At 36.8% G+C, this 20,216-nt stretch overlaps 1 protein-coding gene and 1 long non-coding RNA gene across 23 annotated transcripts in view; one reads left to right on the top strand and one right to left on the bottom strand.

Moving 5' to 3' along the window:
- Window positions 1-19,909, bottom strand: part of LOC116079701 — a 25,625-nt gene extending 5,716 nt beyond the window's left edge. Inside the window, exons 1-3 of one of the 2 annotated variants that reach the window (XR_004114128.1) lie at window positions 19,819-19,909; window positions 12,908-13,069; window positions 10,400-10,476 (exon numbers count right to left, since the gene is read on the bottom strand). This is a non-coding gene — a long non-coding RNA (uncharacterized LOC116079701). Of the gene's footprint in view, window positions 1-10,399; window positions 10,477-12,907; window positions 13,070-14,393; window positions 14,473-19,818 lie in introns of those variants that run through there. The other variant, XR_004114127.1, reaches the window with a different exon arrangement.
- Window positions 1-20,216, top strand: part of Hdac9 (histone deacetylase 9) — an 832,819-nt gene that overhangs the window by 777,159 nt on the left and 35,444 nt on the right. For all 21 annotated transcript variants that reach the window (XM_031355577.1, XM_031355573.1, XM_031355564.1 and 18 more), the window contains 2 exons: window positions 436-569; window positions 12,955-13,039. In XM_031355577.1, the coding sequence (XP_031211437.1) occupies window positions 436-569; window positions 12,955-13,039 (219 nt within the window). The remainder of the gene's footprint in view (window positions 1-435; window positions 570-12,954; window positions 13,040-20,216) is intronic.

Here is a 20,216-nt window from a genome sequence, read left to right as displayed (position 1 = left end):
GAAAGAGAGAGAGAGAGAGAGAGAGAGAGAGCACATGTCTGTGTGTCTGTGCATGCTCATGTGCATATGGAATCTGGGGAAGGGAATGTAGAGCCACACACATCCTAATCAAGTACTCTACCACCAAGTTACATTAACAACTACTTCAAGGCTTATATCAGATGGACGCACATCCTGTTAAGTGAGCCTTTGATGTATATTGGTGAAGAGACAGGTGAAACAACACAAGTCTAGTGATGTTGTTTTATCCCTGGGGTCTTTGGCATTAGTGCCCTTGTATGCAACACTGATGTAATAATCTGGGTATTAAATGAAGTAGCACTAGAAAATCCTAAGAAGTAACTCTGAACAGAAAAAATGCTCAGTCACTGTTACTTACTAGTGGTGCATCTTCCTTATTTAACACTTTGAAATGTTCTGCTTTTCTTATGATAGGCTTTGGTCATTTGACAAAGCAATTGATGACATTGGCTAATGGACGAGTGGCATTGGCTCTTGAAGGAGGACATGATCTGACAGCCATCTGTGATGCATCGGAAGCCTGCATAAATGCCCTTCTAGGAAATGAGGTAAAAATTAACAGCATACAAAAGAAGGGATAAAGGACAAGGGTCTATGCATGTGTATTTTTAAAGTTTATCATTTAATCTATGAAAGTAAATTGTTCTGTGTAGCCCTCGCCATGAAGAATGTAGGCACAAGAAGCTTCTCTGCTTTGACTGACACGCTACACCATCTTCCCAGGTAGAGTATCCACATAGCATTCCTTTCAATCAAGTTATTTACACAGCCGAAAACTGAGCAATGAAATCCCTTGGAAAGAAGAATGTTTTGTCTACTGACCCAATCAAATGGATATTGAATCATTTAATATGAAATTAAACTTCTAGAAGTTTTTGAGATTCCTGTTGGATTGCTAAGTCAGAAAAATAAAGCCATTCTAACAGCATCCTTAAGATTTTTTTTCATCCGATCTTCTTGAGACTGATAAGGAACCTTTGCAAGGTTGAAAAACCCACTATTGCCATACAGCTGCAATGCAAGAGATCTAAGACCTGAACTTGAATCTAAAAGGTCAAAGGGCCACATCATGTATCTAACATATAGCACAAACTGCTAATCACTTGGCAGACTTCTTATTTATTCCCTTGGACATTTGTGTCAAAGTCAAGACAAGATTTTTAGGTCAATTCATGGCAATTCAACAACTATTTCAATGCTTGTATATATTGATTACTATCGTCCAGTAAATAGCCCAATACATAAAATTGTTCTTGAAACCTTTGCTTTATGTCATTTAACAAAAACTTATAATATTGTATATGTATTTATAAAATATTGTGCTTTTTCCCCATACACTGAATGCATAAATTTCACTGCTCATCTTACTATATGAGTCTAAAATGCTTCAACACAATTACTTTGCCATATTTATTACATAAGTACATATTTTTTCCAATTTGAAAAAAAATAATCGCAGGACTGAAAAAGTGCCTAACGCTGTTATGTAATTTTAGAAAGCATACTAGCTAGGAGGATCTAAGGACATAATGATTATGTCCTTAAAGCATCAACAATAGGCTGCTTTTTCAAATCACACATCATCCATAGGATCAAAGATGTAAAATATAGTCTTTTTGTGACTTATAAACTAATGGTATCAAACACAATGGGAGATTACTTGGGGGTAACAACGAAGGAGTATCAAAAATGCTGTATTTATTTTGTGGGTGGTTAGCTTAGACTGCTTGCCCACTGGATAATGTGTCTTGGAACAATCATACATGGTCTTTAATCACTTGTGTAATCTTAATGTCTTTGGTAGTGTCTCAGAATGATGTCACTAGAAAACCAGAATGAGCTGTGCATTGTGACCCTACAGATGACCAGATTTAGTGACTCTTTCAACACACCCATTCAAATGAGACTCTTTAGTACTGATAATCTCTGTATATAACCACATTCTCAGTTCTAAAATTGCATTTCTGGTGAAGATGGTGTAATCTCTCCAATGGTCTTTTACTTTAAAGAAAACTAGGCTCTGATACACAGATAAAAGCATTATTAGCCAGTCTTAATCAGTCTACATGAGTAGAGAGATGGCTAATAAATAAAAGTCAGGAAGTGATGAGTGAAATTATTTAGGAGCTATAACGATTACTTAACTTACTTGAATTATTTGGATGTCTTTTAGTAAGTTTGATCTTGTGATTATAATATACTAGTTAAGATCTTGTCTCCTTTGGTTGGCCATCTTCAATTGCTTAAGCAAAGTCTAAAATTTATTTATCCTAATCTAAAGAAAAGGGAGTTTAGTCTAGTTGTTTCAGTTTTTCCTACTAAAAATTCTAGGGACATAGTTATGGATATAGCTTTCCCATGGGATACTACAAGAATGACAGATGGAGTTGGTATATTGAACAACGAAAGGTAAATTTTGTTGCAGTGGATCTCTCTACACCTAGAAGAACAAAGCAAAAAGAAAGAAGAATTTTTAAAATGAAAAATGAAAGAAAAGCACAAGTGTGTTGTACATTATAATTCATTTGGAAAGAGGAAATGAAAATGTAATACTTGAAACAACCCAAGAAACAAAGAGTTCTCACTTTCATTGACAATATAATTTATAATCCAAGGCCTGGCTTGCATACTTTTTTACAGGTCAAAGGTCATTGTGACTACAGTGAAGTTTTAAATTTCATTTTTGCAGAAAAAAATAACATATAAGGCATATTGCATATACCTCACCATTTAACCAAAGTACCTACATGCAATTTCCACTGCAGTTTTATGTGGTAATCTCTGGATAAGAAAACAAAAATGACATCTTTCAGATGCCAATTACTGCAATTTAAAAAATCCCAATTTCCCCCCAAGCCCCCTTGCATGTGATTAATAGAGCAATTATGACTTATTATCTGGGATTTCACTTTTACAAATAACAAAATGTAGTGAAGCCAGAGCTTAAAACACTGACAGAACCAACTAGCTTCCCAACCATGAGCATGCAATTGAGCTCAAATTAGAAGGGTCAAGAGGGCCTTTGTGAGGGACTCTGCACTTCGTCAGATGTATTTATTCATGTGTAGAGGATTAGAGTTCAGAAATATATTGCCAGCTTTTAAAATGCTATTCCTTTTTGTTGTTGTTCTTGGCCAGACCTTGTCAATACAGTAAAACAAAACAATTCTCCCTCTTCTTCTTCTTCTTCTTCTTCTTCTTCTTCTTCTTCTTCTTCTTCTTCTTCTTCTTCTTCTTCTTCTTCTTCTTCTTCTTCTCCTTCTTCTTCTTCTTCTTATTTATTTTAAGCAAATTAATATATGGTATAACCTCAAAGAATTGTAGGATTAGCCAAAACCATTAGCTGCATATTCTTGTAGACACAGATGGGCACCAAAAACCACTGTTTAAGAAAATGCTACTGAAATATTACACCTCAAACAGGCTTTTCTTCTTTTTAAATACTTTCAGCATGAAAACAATATACTTAGCAAAACATCTAACTCTTCTTTTAGGTCAGTCAAATAATATTTGCCAATATTTGCAATAATATTTGCTAATAATATTTGCTAATAATATTTGCTATTAGATTAAAACTAATTTGAGTATGGTACAAGAAATTCTTGGAGGAGACTGAGTTTTGAAATCATACTAGAAGTCTCTCTCTCTCTTTTAATTTATTCTTTTTCTTGGCCAAGTATAGAACTGAGGGTTATCAGTCTAATCAAATCATGATGGATATTTTTAACTGAATCCCTTAAAAACATGAGCTTGGAATTTATGAGAAATTAAACACCTACATGAGAAAAATCTTGAGATCGATTGGAAAAGCACCAGGTTCAGCTCTGGGAACAGCCACTTCATTTTTAGATTTAGAGACAGGAGCAGTGACACTCCTTGGAGACTTTTATTTCAGTCGTCTGTCTTGGAGCTGGCTTGCAAACATACTCAGTTACTCTAAGGCCACTTTCAACTACTGTTCTACAAAGCCAATTAGCAACACCTCAGGCTGCTTCCTCTGAAAGAAATTTTCCCTAGAGGTGAGAAAAGCTTTAGGAATTTCTCTTCCCTCTGGAAACCAATCTAAAAACAAATATTCTACTAAGCAAAGGAAAGAAGAAGATATACAGAGTGAGAAGCTTCAGGTCATGAGTTGAGAACAGGACCTTACAAAGGCCACAGACCATATAAGAATAAATAGTGGGATCAAGCTCATGAGAAAGAGAGGACAATTTTTTTTTAAGGACAAACCCACATTTTCATAGCTAGAGAAGCTCTTGAGATGATGCGGGAGGTTCTTGACTGCCCTTGCTCATTAAACACTAGATTTCTAGTTTGTTTCCATTTTCTTCATCTGTCTTTCCTTTCTTTGTCCCTTCCTTGCTCACTCCCTTCCAACCTTCCTTCTTTTTCATTCACTTCCTCTTCCATTCCTCCTCCTCCTTTTTTTTTCTCTAAATAACTATTGTCTCTTCTAAACTATACCCAGCTGCTTTCCCCTTTGGCTGGGATTTCACACACGGTGGCTAAAAGTGGAGATTGCCTTTGTTTTTAAAGATGAATTGGGCAGGGTCTAAGACACTGGAAGAAAAAACATCTTTAACTGATTCCTAGTGGGTGTTAACAGCCACCCCAGAGGTGAACCCTTGAGATATTGATGTGCACGTTATTCACTGGGGGGCCAGGGGCAGTTGTTTGCATTGGATTTTACATGAAGACATTGTTTTGCCCTCTTTTTTCATCTTTTAGATTATGTATGACTGAGGCTTAGTCCACTGGGGACTTGGTGTGAATCTGGGAATGCTTACAAGATCCTGAATAGTTGCAATTCATGAGCAGAGGATGAGAGAAAGTGAATGACGTGCCAGAATGACACTTCCCAACATGTTCTTCTTTTAGATTTTGATACCTGTCTGTACTCCAAAAGTAGTTGTGCGGGTAATCTAAAGGGAGTAAAATTGTTTTGGAAAAAATTATTTGAAGATTCTTTCCACTATAGATATGCCCTGTGAGAGTGGGTTCTTATATTCCGTGATCAGTATGAGAAGTTGAACCATCTGCTTCAGGAAATGCTCCACGGTCCGGATAACTCAAAACTACTTGCAAATCATCTGGGTTATTTCTGTCTGGGTTTTTCAGATAAAGCTAAAAGAAATACAGGTTGTGAGCTTAAACACATCATGGATTATAGTTATCAATAAAAGAAAGCATTTTTATAAGGAACCAAACATCATGGAATGCTTTTATCTGTCCATTAATTTTGCTGCCTCTTATTAGACATCTATTGTCTGAGCATTATACTAATGCATGAAGAGTAATGAGAACATTACCAAAGATCTTAGGGATGCAAAGCAGGGATGATTATTTTATCTACAGGGATGGAGTACTTTACAGAGAAGTATAATTTAACCTCGACCTTGGATACAAAGTAAGGCTTTGACAAGTTAGTATCTAAAGAAAAGATATGTTATATAAAAGGAAAGCATAAATGAGGACAGTATGGCTCCCTAGAATTGCAGGTGGCTCTGAATGGATGTTCTAGCTTTGTTTCTGATAGTAAGAAGGCTAAGATGAGAGGAGTAAAACAAACACTGTAGCTATGCAAGTGAAATAGAGTACCATCACAATTGAATTTCTGTGAAGAATATGAAAGTTTTTAGTGGATTTGCCTCTACTGTGGAGTAAAACAACAGTGAATGCAATAAAAACAACAGATGAAATCACCGAAGTGAGACTTGGAGGCGTTAGAAGCTCAGTTGATGGGGGAAGCATCTTTAGGAGCAACTTGGCTCACGTTGTCAATGAACAAGTACCTTCCTAGTGATGCTACTATGAAAAGCAGCTGTGGGGAGCTCTACTCCATTCTGAGCTCAGAGGCATCCCAGGAACCGGTTGAAAATGGTGAACATTTATCACAGATTTCATCTCTATCCAAATGACGCTGTTCACTTGGTGAATACCACCAGCATATCCCTGATATGACATGGAAAATAGTCTCCATGCAAATCTCTTTGATAAACTTAAAAGGAAGCTGTGTATGGTGCCTACTGACTGTTAACTCTGTGATCAGGAAGCAGAAGGAAGGCAATTACCACAAGTTTGAGGCTGACCTGAGCTACATAGCAAAACCTCACAAAATATGTAGATCAAAACTTAGAATAAACATAAAAATTAGCCACCCCTAATCTCAGTCTAGTCCACTGTTGCTTCCTGTCATGTTGAGGAATACTCTTAGCATCAAGAAACTGAATAGCCACACTTGTTCCTTTCCACCTTGGTCCTACCATTGCTTCTACAAGACTTGATAAGCTCTGCTGTTGTTCAGAGATATTTCTTTAGTGCTGTATTGAGGTCATCCTCAATTATCCTCTTGGAGGTGAGAGATAAACATAATATTAATAGTCCTCCAGCCTATTGACTTGATTGTCAACAGAATCCACTCTGATTCCATCCCCTCCAACTCTATTAGGTGAAAACTATGAATGACTTCAAACTAATAACAATGGCTATTTTTAAAATGATTGACTCATAATTCACAGTATGGATAAAATTATAACCAGATTTACTTATGCAATCAAATTAAACATATACAACTAATTGCAGTCATTCTTGGGCAATTATTTAAATGAGAGAGAGGGTTTTAAGTATCAATCCATCCTCACGAGGGAATTGATAATAAATTGTTCATCAGCATGGAAGGTCAAGTGAGTACCCTGATTTGCCTCCTTTGTCTTCTTGGTCTTGGCCATCACATTCCTCCGTAATCCCTTTGATCCTTACAATCAAATACTTTTTGGATCTCATCTGATTTGTTTGAATGTTGTAGGCAGACATTCAGTTTTCTTTGCCAATGAACTTATGGTCTGTATCTAAGAGCATGACATTATTGCAGCATGACAGTCTCACTGTGTTTCTTAGGAACAATCGTTGCACAATGGAGCAGGCATGGTCTGAAGAGTCGGTCTCTTTCCCTGCTTGACTATGTCAGAGAGCTTTTCTAGTGTTAAGTTTCTGGAGGAAGTTTTACATTCCCAAAGTTGTTTGGAAAGAGTAAAATATAATACACATACAGAAGTCTGCACATACACAAGGATGAACAATTTAGTGAAGTATCCCAAGGACATCACATAAATAGGGCCAAGATAATCTAAATTCCTAATGATCCAGACCCATTCTCTCCTTTCCAAAAGTAACTGATTTTTGTTTCAAGTTCTTTTTTCCTCTTTATTTATTTAAAATATTTTGTAATAATAATTTTTACCTTGCTTTTTTATTAGATATTTTCTTTATTTACATTTCAAATGATATTTCCTTTCCCAGTTTCCCCTCTGGGGGAAAAAAAAACCTGTTCCCTCTTCCCTCCCCCTGATCACCAACCCACCCTCTCTCACTTCCTGGCCCTGGCATTCCCCTATAATGAGGCATAGAACCTTCACAGGACAAAGGATCTCTCCTCCCATTGATGACTGACGGCAATCCTCTGCTACATATGCAGCTGGAGCCGTTAATCCCACCATGTGTACTCTTTGATTGGTGGTTTAGTCCCTGGGAGCTCTGAGGGTACTAGTTAGTTCATATTGTTGTTCTTCCTAAGGGGCTATAAACCCTTCAGCCCCTTGGGTCATTTCTCTAGCTCCTTCATTGGGAACCCTGTACTCAGTCCAATGGATGGCTGTGAGCCTCTACTTCTATATTTGTCAGGTACTGGTAGAGACGCTCAGAAGACAGCTATATCATGCTCCTGTCAGCCAGCACTTGCTGGCATCCACAATAGTGTCTGGGTTTGGTGATTTTATATGGGAAGTATAGGACAAAACAGCAACCAAGAGAGTGGGAAAAGATCTTTACCAACCCTATATCTGACAGAGGGCTAATATCCAATATATACAAAGAACTCAAGAAGTTAGACTCCAGAGAACCAAATAACCCTATTAAAAATGGGGTACAGAGCTAAACAAAGAATTCTCAACTGAACAATACCGAATGGCTGAGAACCACCTAAAGAAATATTCAACATCCTTAGTCATCAGGGAAATGCAAATCAAAACAACCCTGAGATTCCACCTCACACCAGTCAGAATGGCTAAGATCAAAAACACAGGTGACAGCAGATGCTGGTGAGGTTGTGGAGAAAGAGGAACACTCCTTCATTGCTGATGGGATTGCAAGCTGGTACAACCACTTTGGACATCAGTTTGGTGGTTCCTCAGAAAATTGGACATAATACTGACAGAGGACCCAGCTATACCACTCCTGGGCATATACCCAGAAGATGCTCCAACATGCAGTAAGGATACATGCTCCACTATGTTCATAGCAGCCTTATTTATAATAGCCAGAAGCTAGAAAGAACCCAGATTTCCCTCAACAGAGGAATGGATTCAGAAAATGTGGTGCATTTACACAATGGAGTACTACTCAGATATTAAAAACAATGAAGTTATGAAATTCTTGGGGAAATGGATGGATCTGGAGGATATCATCCTGAGTGAGGTAACCCAATCACAAAAGAACACACATGGTATGCACTCAGTAATGTGGATATTATCCCAGAAGCTCAGAATATCCAAAATACAATTCACAAACCACAAGAAACTCAAGAAGAAGGAAGACCAAAGTGTGGATACTGCATTCCTTCTTAGAAGGGGGAACAAAATACCCATGGAAGGAGTTGCAAAGACAAACTATGGAGCAGAGACTGAAGGACAATCCAGAGACTGTTCCACCTGAGAATCCTTCAAATATTCAATCTCCAAACCCAGACACTATTGTGGATTTTTGATTTTAAAACCACATTTTAATTCCCCATCTATAAACTTTATAAAAAGGAAATATATATATATATATATATATATATATACATATATATGTATGTATGCATATATATTATTTTGTATATAATGCCTTTTCTGAATATCATATTTGTGAGAGTCCCCTCTGTCACTGTTTGTAACTATTTGTACCATTATAAAGTATTATATTTTATAAAAGAGAATTTTTAGGATACTACTATAGTTTATTTACAATTGTACGTTTAATAGATATGAACTTTCTTAAAATTGTGTTTCAATGATGGAATATAAAAACTTTTTTTATTAAATAACAAATGTTCAGTATTCTCACTCATTATTTCAACACTAGAGTGTGAAAATTAGACAGTATAGTGAGGTAACAAAAACACTATACAGACTGAAGACGAATGAGAAATATCTTATTATTATATATGATTCTGTATGCAACAAATATATTAAACTATTTTTATTAATGTCTGTTTAATACTTAAGTTTAACAAGGTCAATGATAATTACAATTTGACTAAAATTGTGAAAATTTAAAATTTACTTGAAAAGTTTCTTAGAATCACTATATCTTTTTATATCAAGAGTAGTATAGGGAATAAAGTAGAAATATAAACAGAATTTATGTAACTAGTCAACATGAGGAGAACCTGGATGAGGTCTTCTATATTATAAAAACTTCTGAATGATCTTTAGAAGTCTCTGAAAGCTAAAATTACCTACCAAAAATTTTGAAAATAAATTTAGATTTGAGTGTATAGGCACATGCCTATAATGCCAAGGGTGGGAGACTAATATAGAAGGCTCATGGATCCAGGGCCAGACTGAGTTTTACTAAGGTCATACTTCAAAATAATCAAACAATTAATTGATAATAAATAAACACACTGATAATTTATAATTATACATATAATATTTATTTATATTATAATTTATAATTTATCATCAAATATACCATATATCTAAAGTAATTCCAAGTCGTGAACCAGAATATTAAAACTTAAAATGTTTTTAGACATATTTACAAGTATTCACCTAAATCCATGTTTGTGGGTTTAATGTGCCCCATTGTGAAGGTTTCATTTGCCCCAAATTGGGCTAAGGCTTAATTGCTATACTTTTAAAAATCTCATTCTATTTTATCCATGCTATTGCTTTTAAAACATTTTGAAAATTTTTATCAGTTTATTTTTAATTAAACTATAATTATATCCTTTCCCCCCTCCTCTATTCAACCCTTCCCATATTCCCTCAGACATTCCCCACTCTAGTCCCTGGCCTCTAAGTCTCCTTTGCTCACTAGTTAATTGCCTATAGCTGGTGTTTTAAAATGGCTGCTGTCCTTCGAAATCATGTGACAGACAGGTGAAACTGAACAAACACCTTAGTTTTGCCCAACAATACCTCAATTTAATGTCAAAGCTGCAAGAAACATAGATTTCTCTATCACTGAGCCTAAATTCATGTAAGGAGTAGTGATTATATCTTGTACATAATAAAGATGATAACTAGCATTGTGTGCCCATGAGTTATAGTCAAATTATATAATTTATCTTCATGTCAAATTATATAATTTATCTTAATAACTTTATGAAAATTACCTTATTTGATGATCTTGCTTGACAGGAAGCATGATGGGTGTGTAAGACTTCTTACATCTGTATCTGCTTTAATCCCTCTGAAATATTTTGTTTGCAAAAGTGGACTGTTTAGCTGGATTTCTTTTTTATCTCTTACTAATTCTGATTAGTCTCAATAGCTAATATTTTGGCTACATCTTCTTGGTCAAACTACTTAATATAGCTTTACTATGTATTCTCATGTTGGCTCCAAATTTATTAAAAATTACTATTTACTTAGTATTATTTCATTACTTAGTTATTAGATTACTAATAATGACCAATATTCATAAATATTTATCAAGTGGAAAGCTTCAATCAGATGGTTTTAGTGCCCATAATTCTGAATGATTGAGTCAACAAATTTTCTAAAAAACACAACTCAATTCTGTGGTCCCTCCATACAAGATTTTAATTTTAGGAAAACAGCCTATAAATGCTGCTTGCTTCCTTGCCAATGGAGAGACTCCTGCCCATTGCCTTCTCTGCAGAGCTACTGGATGAAAATAAAGAGCCCACATTGTGCGAACACTCTGAATCCGGCCCTGTCTCTGTACTCACACTCAAAATGAAACAAATTGGTGCAATTTACTGAAGGTTAAACCCTCAAATGACATTCACCTAAAACATGTGAGGAAATGGTTTGAGAGGCTTAAATGATCAATTTAATTTCCTTAATTCTCTGAGTTGCTTTTACAAGTAGGTACAACTTCATGGCATCTAATTGAAGACTCAAAATTGTGGGTTTAGATGTGTTTGTGTTTTCATACTCAACATGCTGAACCACATATACTTTCTATATTACCCAGGACTTAACAACAAGCCCACAGAATTCAGGGTGCTCCAGTTGCAGAAGCAGGACTTTTACACTTGTAATCTGCCTCTAGTTTTCTCTCCCTAGACAATACAGTTCTGTTTATCAGCATTTTATATCTGAAATCTCAGAGAGTTTTTTTTGAAAGAACTTACTGTGCCAATCTTTCGTGTAAGTTCTAACATGAAGTGGGTTTTTTAAAAATGTTTTATTGCTATGAAAAATTATTTCTCTCTAGGTTCTGAGAAAGCAGTGAATGGAAGGAAAGTTTGTGTATGAGCAAAGTGGCTCACTCAAGCCTGTCTAATCCCTCAAAAAGCATTTTCCAAGGGACTTTCAGTTTAGGATTCAGTCATTCCTCTGAAAGGAGAGGCAATACCAGGATAACATGTTCTTAAAGATACAATCTGAAGCCCTGCTTTTTTAAAAATGATTTTAACCAAAATAAGCATTTAAGATTTCACAATCTTTCGTTGACATTGACTTAGGTACAGTGGTGTTTTCCCCTCACTAAACTGTACTGCACACAGACCTTTTGATATTTTAAAGCATTTTCTTTGGCAGCTAAGAAAAACACTCTACAAAGTTATATTTAGTGAATTTACTCATGTATAAATATCCCTGAGCTACTCTGTTATCCTGTGGCATCTGGAAGAAAGGTGCTATTGTTTTCAATCTCGTGATTGAAGAATAGAATAATCAACTCAGAGAGACCCTGGGGGTGAGATTCACTCACATATGCAGTGGAAACTTATAATCACTTAGGATTTTTTTTTCTTCCTCCAGATGAAGAAACTTAGATGGGTTTATTCTTTGGTACGTCTAGTGACAGCAGCTCCTGGACATACCACTGTGTTCAACCATTCCCAACATCTTATTTGAGGTTATTAACTTGAATTTTCTAGGAAAACATCTTTTTAGGGTTTGATGTCTTGCTACTATTATTTACTTGCTTTCTGTGTCCCCCAAACTTGATGGTTATTTACTTTGCAACTGTTCTACCTCACAGTACACTCATACTCATATGTCTAGGATCTGCATCATCTGACATGATTCTGAGAGAGATGCTCCATAAATTATCAGAAGCTCTCCTGTATTTCTGGCACATGTTTGCCAAATTCCTTCCAGAGGATCATAGATTTGCACAGAAGGAATTTGTCCCATGCTTGAGGCTGACTTTGAATAAAGTAGAAGTTACATGGAGCTGTACTGTTCTTTCCTCTGGCTTCTTTAACTTAGTTTTTGTTTCTAATTTGTTCAGGAACAAATGTCTCATGCATGGCTTTCAACCGGGAAGTATTTAATGTTTAAGGCAATTAAATGTAAAAGCACTGCTGAAAGACGGATAATAGACTGTCCACTCTATCTGACACAACTTCCCAGAGTTTGTTCATGGCCTCAGCTGCCACTACCATCATGATGGAATTTGGGATGCGATGAGCCTAGAAAATTATACAAATAACTTAGAGTTCAAATGACTAATACACAGATGTGCACCTGCTTCAGGGTCTCTATACATTAATCTTGAGACCAATAGAAAAGCTCCTTGGAATTTAATTCTATGGATACAAGACATAAACTATAACCAACTACACCTGGGGACCTGATGTCAGGAAAATGTTAAGCAGGCCACTGAGGTTGACGTTGTTCACTTGCTTTGTTTCTATGCTACTTACTATGAGGTTCTCATGTTCTGCCGTGGTCTCTCGTCCTGTTCTTGCAGCCAGGTCCTCTTGAGGAAGATGTTCTCCACCAGTCCGTGAACACGAATGCAGCTGCTTCTTTACAGAAGACCATTGAAATCCAAAGTATGTCTTCAGGTTCTTCTTTTCCTTTAACTAGGTCAAGTTCATTGAAATTACATTGGGAATAAAGGCACACACTTAATTATTTTAATTTTCACATATTTTATTGAAATATTTGCTATACTTTGTGATAGTCTTATCTGCTATCATAACTCAGAACCTACTCTTAGAATCTTGTTCTTCATATGCTTTCTATGTACTGAAAAATTATTTCAACTAATGAGCAATGATCTGAAATAATGAAGCAAATTTAGAAAATATGACTATGTAGTATAATTTTATCTAAGAGTAAGTTATCTCCCAAATGTGTTGGGATTTGCCAATTCTCTCCTGGCTTTAAGTTTGGCAAGGAAGGAAAATGAATAAGAAGGTAATATCATGACAAAGCTCCACTTTGGCAAACATGGTAAGGTGAACTCTTTATTAGACAATTACCTTCACAGATGTCAACATCCCCCACTATAGACTGACCTGAAGGTTATCACAAAGAGAAATGCATAATGGTAAAATATGTTCTAAGGATAATCACAGAAAAACTTTAGCTTTGGTTATTTCCCGTAGAAGCACGACTTCAATAGCACTAAAAAACCTTTGCTATATCTAAGAGTCTCTGTCTTCTCTTGCACAGTGACAACCAGGAGATGAGAGTGTGAGATGTCATTATGAAAAGAATGGTTATATTCCCATCCTTTTGATGCCAATAACCTCCATTTACATCTGATACTATAGGCATCCACTGGATGCTTATTGACTATATATAACTGTGGAATAGGTGATACATTTTAAAGACTTTCAGAGAACAGCAAAATAAATATTTAAATATTAGAGAGCAAAGTTACTGGGAAAAACTAAGGCATGGGAACTGATTGTCTCCAAACATAAGCTTGGGAACGCTCATCTGCTCAGTAGACAGTCTGCTTGGGATGGTGACACTTGTTTTGAGAGCCAATCAGAAGAGCTCAGTAAGTGTCATTTCAGATCCCTCAGAAGGACTCTTTAGATGACCTGTGGCATCCCTCTCATGTTTATCCAGATCTGATCCAATGTCCCTGTATATACATTATTGGCACTATAAAGAGAGCTGTGTTCATGTGTGCTGTTTTCTTGGCACAAAGATTCTTCTGCCATTATACATACAGAATGTTCACAGGAACCTTTTCCTATGTTCCATCAGTACTTAGGAATGGCTTTGTTATGTGCTGAGCGGTTGTCAGGGCATAAAGGTTAGGAAAAGCAGGAGGGGGAAGGAGAGGATAGAGAGCAGGGAGAGGAAGACTAGGAGGGAAGGTAGAGGAGGTTCTGGTTGCAAGGGTTTGTTCAGTCCAGTTGACAAGTGAAATAGAATAAAATGTCTAACTCTGACTCGGTGCTCTCTGGAGACACTGGGACAATGGCAAAGAAGCAGCTTCCTCCTTCACCAAAGAGGAGGCTTGGGGTAAATGGAAGCTTAGAACTTGAGAGTAGGTAACACTGGAGTCACATTCTTCAGTGTCATAATGAACCAATGTTTTCATCAGCTCCTAGTAAAGAGCCCCATGTTCTGTCCAGAAATCAGGCTCTCTGCCTTCACATATCCAGCCTGGTTCTATTCATGAATTCAAATAACATGTATCTTCAGGAAAATGATCTTATCCCTAGCTTCATGGGAACTGTTCTTAGTGTTAGGCCAAGTCAGCTGAGCTGCTTAAAAAAAGCACAGATTTCATAGTCTGGCCATGGAGGATTGGGCTTCGTGGCCATTTGGCCTGTAGACATGCAGAGCCCATGCTTAGGATGGCCCGTGTTTGAGTCACTTCTCTTGCTGTTGCTGCCTTGAAATTCATAGGAAGTTTTGAATAAGTAGCCCTCCTTTTGTCCCAGGTCCTGAAAGTAATATAACCAGTTCTGTGATGAAGTTCTGACGGGAAAAAAAAACAAAACAACTTCTATGAAAGTAGAAGTACCACCCAAACTTGTATTTCAATTGTGGTTTTCAGGAGGATGAATGATGATAGGACAAGGTAGAGAAAGGACAAACAGACAGACAGACACAACTCTGGAAGTGAATTCTGAGCCTGGGGCTAAGTGAAGATCAGCGCAGACACAAGTCCTCCAGCACTGTGCTCTGACACTGGGCTATTTCTATCGGTCCCAAGTGTATGTGTATGCCTTTTAGGCTGCTCTTTAAAACTAAAAGAATAAAAAGAAATGAGGAAAGTCCATGGAACAGCCATGAGAAGTGGGTAGAGTGTGACACTTCATATTGACTAGGAAAGTTAAAATGATGGGCTTTGAGTTTCAATGCATAATACTCAGTTTCCTTATAAAACATGACTGTATTCTTTCCTCTAGTTCTCCATATGATCCATATCCTACTCTTTCATGCTAACTGTCCTGGAGTACTATGGACCCTTGACCAGATTCTTCATTTCTGGTTCTGCATGCAAAGAGTGAAGTGTGGCTACGTAACTTTTGGACTGAAAAAAAAGGGGGGGAGCATGTGACTCCTTCCTTATTAGAACTATGTTAAGAATTTTGAGAAGCTCACAGCAGAACTGTGATCCAAGCATGGGGTCCTTCTGAGACCATGGACCTCACTCCTAGGAAATGGGCCACAAAAGTAGCCTTTCTTTTAACATGGGCACCATTCTTCACATGTGTCTCCAAGTACCGCAAGGGTCCTTCTTTCAGCTAAAGGAAGTGTTTGAGTTTTAGCCCACCTCCTAGCCCAGGTTCTGAGGGATTCTGTGCTGCACTTTGGAGCTATGTAAATGTTGAGAAGTGGGCTTTAGCATGTGGGAAACATTCAGGCATGTTCCTAGAGAGTCCTTTCCCAAGACACACAACAAGGTGCTGACAGGCCTTCTGTGGATTTCTTCTTGAGAACTGAGCCCCCAGCTGAGGGTATGCAGGTGCTGGACGCTTTGATTAGCATTGGCCCACTGCCTGGCCACATGCTTCTTTTGTGTGTTTTGCAGCAGGATCATCCCTGTGGTCCTATCTTTGCTTAGTTTGTTCATTCGACTGAAGACAAAAAACAATATAAACATGCAGAAGGGAATTCATTTATCCTGACAGGTGGAGCACACCCACCCCCTATAGATTATATAGGCTACTTATATCTCATGATAATGAATGGTGTATAAGGACCAACTGTCTTTGAAAAGAAATGGGGGTGTATGGCTGGCAATATATTTTAAAAAGTTTTCTTTGTCCTCTAAAAGTTGAAAGTAAAATTAACCATATATATTATCCAGTCATATGTCTTCTGAATATTATCAAAAATAAATTTTAAATGATCTAAAAATATTAGCATTTAAGTGTTCATCACAACACTATTTAGAATAGCCAAGAGACAGGAGCAAAACCTTCATGTCTAACAATGAAAAAAATGGACAATAATTGCGATATGTGGAGACAAAGGAATAATATTCAGTCTTGAAAAGAAAATCCCCATGATATGTGCTTATTTAGCTTTATATCCATTCACAGCAGAAATCGTGTCACTGATATTTTTGCTTGTTCTATCTTGCTGAAACTTTCATGCAAAGATTGACATGCACAAGTGCTTTGCAAATATTTTTTTAAAAAATATTAGTCATTTGACCAGTAATTTCTTGTTCCATTCTTCTTTCTTTATACCACATTAGTTTTGTTTTAGGTAGCTTAATATGATTATGCCCACCAACCATACAAGGAAATTAAGAAGAGCAAACAAGATACATGCAAAAACCTTTTCTTCCTACTTCACAACCCACAAGGATGAGTCAGTCCTGCTTTGAAAACACAAACTGCTTTTATGTATAACTCTTTCCACTGACAATCTTGGAAGACATGGTTTTCAGATCTGAGTCTGGCCCTTGATTGCACAGCAGTAATAACCAATAAGCGTTGCCTGGGAGGAGTCAGACCAGAGCAGAAGAAGTGCAGTGTGTGTGTGTGTGTGTGTGTGTGTGTGTGTGTGTGTGTTCTTTCCCAAAATCCAAGTTTACAGCTTATAGCATCAATGTGACCCAGAAATCTCCCTTGCTTCTCCACAGAGCATTAGGACACAGGGTCTTCCAATGCTATTTTTCATATAGTGATGCTGCCCCATGACAAGAGCTTCACTGAAACTAGGATGGGAGAACCATGAACTAAATTTTCCATAAAATCAAATTTATTCAGCTTGAAAGAGTATAATTTTAAGTTTTAAAAACATGTAACAAATGATACTGATTTTTATGTGTGAAATCCCAAAATATGAGAAGTTGAAGTGTAGAGACACGATCTCCCCTTCATTTAATTTTTTAGTAAGAGTACCCTCTATAAGTGACAACCAACTTTGTGGACCTCCTATGTGATAATCATAGTGTTTTTTGATTTTAGGATCAAGAAAATATATGTGTGCACAAGGATTTGGGGATTCTTTTTCAAAATTGCTGCAACCATCTAGTGGTTTGGAGCTGACAAGTTGAAAAACACAAAGTGGTGAATTGTAAAATGATATGAATCCCTCTATAATCCTCTCTTCTATTCACCAATCATAGGACCACTGAGAAAACCACTTCCTTGGGTTTCAAGAGGAATATCGGAGCTTTCTAATTGGAGCTCCTAGCGGGGAGGGGTAGGGAGGATAAGAAGTAAAATTATACAAGAAATGTTGAAATTTCTCCTTGAAACCTCACTTTTATCTTTTCTCCACTATAAGCATTCTCTTGTGTCGGATAATTTGGATTTTAGTAGGATTTCTTATATTTCTGAAAGCCAAAATAAGGAAAGAACAGTCTTTGTAATTTCGTCCTATGTTCTTATCAAATACATCACATAGATAAAAGATGAACTTTCATTTCTCCTTACATGTAAATCTTGCTGCTTTGGTCTGAATAAGAATGGCCCTAGAGGCTCCTGTGTTAGGATGCTTGGTGTTCCATCAGTGGAAATGTTTGGGAAGACTTTGGAGATGTGGACTTCTTGAAGAGGTGTGTCACTGAGGGCAAGCTATGAGGTTTCTGAAGTCCATGCTATTTCAGTTAGCTCTTTCTCTCAGCCTGGTTCTTAGGGATGAGATGTGAGCTCTTGGCTACTGCTTCAGTGTCCTGCATGTCTGTGTATGGCCATGTTCTTTGCCATGCTGGTCACTGATACAACTATACGTCCCAAGCAAACTCTTCTATAAGTTGCTTCTGTCATAGTGTCAGATCACAACATGAGAAAAGTAACTAAGACATTACTATTATTATCTAGCTTTTAAAAACACACTTGTGGGGTGTTATTTAGGGACAAAAAAAGTGTGTATGTCACTCTCCAAGTATACCCAACCTTAAGCCAATTTGCAAAGGGAGATGATTTTCTATGATGCAGGAGAATGGTAAAAATAAATATGTACTTGAGCACAATGTGGCGAGCAAGATCCACACACACTTTTCTGTATTTTAGGGAAATAAGAAAGAAACATTTCTCTGTTCAATGAGGCAAGTTTGTCTGACACCTCCTCCTCCTAATTGCTTCTGCTTTCTGTTTGGCATGTGTGTTATTGAGTGAACTTCTCCCACCTCTTCTTGCTCTTGTAAAGTTTTTCCCTGTTTTTGTTTTGTTTGTTTTGTTTTGTTTCTTGTTCTGGCTCAAACTCTAGTTCTGAAAGCTATCCTCAGAAGAAAGCATTGATACTGATAAATCAACAATGACATGACAAAAGAAAGCTAATTTGAGTGATTTTATTTATACTCTTGTTTCCAATAGGAGATACCTAATTGACAAAATAAGAAACACCAATGATGGTGCAGGAGAATGGATAGTCAGAATATGAGCCATTGAGGTCTCTTAGTTCAAAAGATATCTGTAGAGTAAGAAATGAATATTGCTTTTTAAAGTAAGCACAGACTCACTATACAGGTAACAACCACTGCCTTCATTCATCTGCATCTCGGCTGCCCTTTTCTGTCTCTGAGATACTGTACTTCTTCCTTTCTCCCTTGGGAAGAGGCATTTCCATCAGACATCCAGGAGATAATTCAGATTGTTTTTCATCTAATAGGAATTTGCATATATCATTTTATGTTAGAGAAATTACCTAATGTTTTACCTCAAGGGCTCATCAAAACAGCTATTTTTGCACATTTTCCAATGCACTTAATAAATCATCATGTAGTTGATTAGCAACTTTACTACATACCACATGCCTGCACAAACTCAAAATTTCCACTAAGCTATTGTCCCATATTATTTCCTTTGCTTTTCTTCTTTGTTCTGATCTTTCTTTTTCCTCTCTCCTCCATTTCCATTGTGTTGAAATCCAGGGGAGAAGAATGAGAGGGTATACAGTGTTAGAAAGAGACATTTTACTTTCAAGGATGTAAAGTTTGATTTCAAATCAGAATGATGCATCATCAGGCCGCCATTTACAAGATTGCACATGCTAGACAGATGGCTTGGGTGTTCAGAGCACTTGCTGCTCTTCCAGAGGACCTGGGTTTAGTTTTCAGGACCCATGACAGAGAGCTCAAAACCATCTGTCAACTTCAGCTCCAGGGGATTCCATATATTTGGTCTCCTTGGACATCAGTACTCTAATGCACATACCCACATGCAGACATACACACACAAACTTATACATAATTAATTAATTAATATAAAATTAACAAAGTAAATCTCAAAAACTTATTGTGCCTATACTAAGATCAGGAGATATATATATATATAGGGCTTATTGACTGGTTCAATTCCAAAATAAAATTAGTATAAGGTCATTAGCTGGCATGGAGAAGACAAATAAGTTTTATATTTTTTTTCTGATTCTGAAAGCAAAAGATATCAATATTTACCTCATGAAATTCAAAGTAGTTTAGGAAACGGGACTTGAAAGAAAACAAAGAAAATTGGGCTTCAAAAAAACCAAGTTTTTCTGAGTCTTGAGTGTTGGAGAAATGCTAGCTTTGTTCCAAGCATCTATTCTCTACAATGACATCATAGAGGGCCAGTGAATGAAATTGCTTATACAAGACAAGTATTATAAGCTATTAGCAAATGTTCAAACACCAGTTATTAAGTGTTCATTGTCTGCCAGGTGTTCTCCTCAGACTCTCACTAATACCATCTAACAATTAACTCTTTCCAACAACTCAGTAAGGTGAGCTTGGTCTCATTGCCACTTTAAGGACACTGAGGGCCATTGGTTACTTAAGTTCCCTTGAGCCACACAACTAATGAGTAAGGTAGAAAC

Source organism: Mastomys coucha, unplaced genomic scaffold, assembly GCF_008632895.1.
Source record: "Mastomys coucha isolate ucsf_1 unplaced genomic scaffold, UCSF_Mcou_1 pScaffold6, whole genome shotgun sequence".
Classification (NCBI taxonomy): domain Eukaryota; kingdom Metazoa; phylum Chordata; class Mammalia; order Rodentia; family Muridae; genus Mastomys; species Mastomys coucha.
Note: the sequence above shows the minus strand (reverse complement) of the source record. Positions and strands in the feature narration are given on the sequence as shown.